We start from the raw sequence: 1,715 nt of genomic DNA, 5'->3' as shown, positions 1-1,715 counted from the left end.
TAAAGCCATTGTTTTACACCTCTAAAAACAAAGAAACTTGTTTTTATCTTCCTTCCACCATTGAAAACCAATTATGTTAGGATACATCGTTCAGGACAGCCTAAAGACATAGTTTTCCTCCACCTCTAGAGCGGTGCAACCGGAAAAAACCATGATTTTTGTCCATCCAAAAACCAGAACAGTGTATCCGAACGAAATGAATTTTTAAAAAATTATGAGGAATTAAAAAAAAGCACTTTAAAAATAGATAATTTCACTTTGAGACCTTTCATAGGAAAAAAAGATTGAGAGATACTTTCACTTTGCTTTAAACCAAAATAGATATTGATCATTCAACAATAAGGGGAAAAAAGCACTTAAAAGAAAGAGGAATAAAGGACTAATAGTAATATAGTACACTATCATTATTTCTCTTATATTCATATTATATGCACCTTTAACCTTTCATCTATTTTCAACTTTCTCCTTAACCTCCTATTCATTCTTTTCCCTTCTAATTTGGTGATAATTTTATAGAACAATTTACCATATCCAAAATACAAATATATATTCTTTTAAAAGCAAGCTAAATAAGTTGAAAATGATGTTTAATATCCATAAGACCAAATCCAAATTCATGATACATTGTACAAAGTACATTACATAACAACCAAATTGAGCAGCACATGCAATGAGTTGTGTTGTGTCTAAATAGCCAAGACAAGTCCAGGAAGTGACCTACGATAAAGATCACGAGGTTGACTTCTCCACAATGTCATGTTATCTTGCTTATGATCTTCCCACCTTAATGGCCTCAAATCTCTCACAACAAGCCATGTATTGAAATACTCTCTAAATTGTGTAATTAACCCATTTTTCAATGTCCAAACATGAACCCAATAAGCTTGTCCTTCCCAACCTTCAGTTATCACACAATCACCAATTGAAGTGACACTTCTTGGCTCAAATTTGAACCCTTTTTTGTGATTTGTTTCTCCTGTTAACACCTTCATCATGTGTTGACATTCTGGTGGACCATGGAACCAATACTCAAGATCACTTGCTAGCAATTTGGCTACCATTTCCATTGTTCCTTGACCCAAAAGTGCTTTGTAGAGAATTTCAACTATGGACTTGTTTTGCATTTCTATCATAGAGTCCATTTGTTTTATGAGAGAATGGTACTAGTTGTGTTACCACTGATTTTTGCATTGCATGGTAAGTCACAATTTATAGGAATGGAAGTTGAAGTTTGGTGGCAATAGTTTGTTCTGGAAATTGAGCATAGACGGTTGAGATTGATTGATTTATGAGGTGAGGGATTGGATGGCAACGTTTGAAACGACAAAATATGTCACACCACAAATATGCATAATTAAATCATAGCATATGGTACTATGTGGGGATGCATTTATGTGGAGAAAACGATGTCTACTTGAAGACTATGTCATTTTAGTGTGTTTTTTTAGTAATGAAAAAATCTGGTTGATTATAATTTTTTCGTACTCAATTTAATCTTGACAAAAAAATAAACTCAAAGTAGTCTTCTCATTTTTATACTAAAGAAAAATTGATCTCTATAAAATAATGAGTCAGACCAATTTACCATCCGTATAAAAATATTATGGACTAATTTGTTATTGTCAAAAAAAAATTATGAACTAATTTGAGTAATATTTTTTTTATCGATGATTAGATTGAATTACGAGAAAATTACAAAAGACTAAATTGAGTTT

The 1,715-nt window shown here is 31.8% G+C and overlaps 1 protein-coding gene across 1 annotated transcript; it reads right to left on the bottom strand.

The window, feature by feature from the left end:
• Positions 1-356: 356 nt before the first annotated feature.
• LOC11407565 (senescence associated gene 20) lies at positions 357-1,175 on the bottom strand. The gene has a single exon (XM_003623469.3). The coding sequence runs from the start codon at positions 1,140-1,142 to the stop codon at positions 687-689; it is 456 nt and encodes a 151-aa protein (XP_003623517.1). The 5' UTR covers positions 1,143-1,175; the 3' UTR covers positions 357-686.
• Between the last annotated feature and the right edge of the window lie 540 nt (positions 1,176-1,715).

This window comes from Medicago truncatula, chromosome 7 (assembly GCF_003473485.1).
Source record: "Medicago truncatula cultivar Jemalong A17 chromosome 7, MtrunA17r5.0-ANR, whole genome shotgun sequence".
Taxonomy (NCBI): domain Eukaryota; kingdom Viridiplantae; phylum Streptophyta; class Magnoliopsida; order Fabales; family Fabaceae; genus Medicago; species Medicago truncatula.
This window is presented reverse-complemented; position numbering and strand designations above follow the sequence as displayed.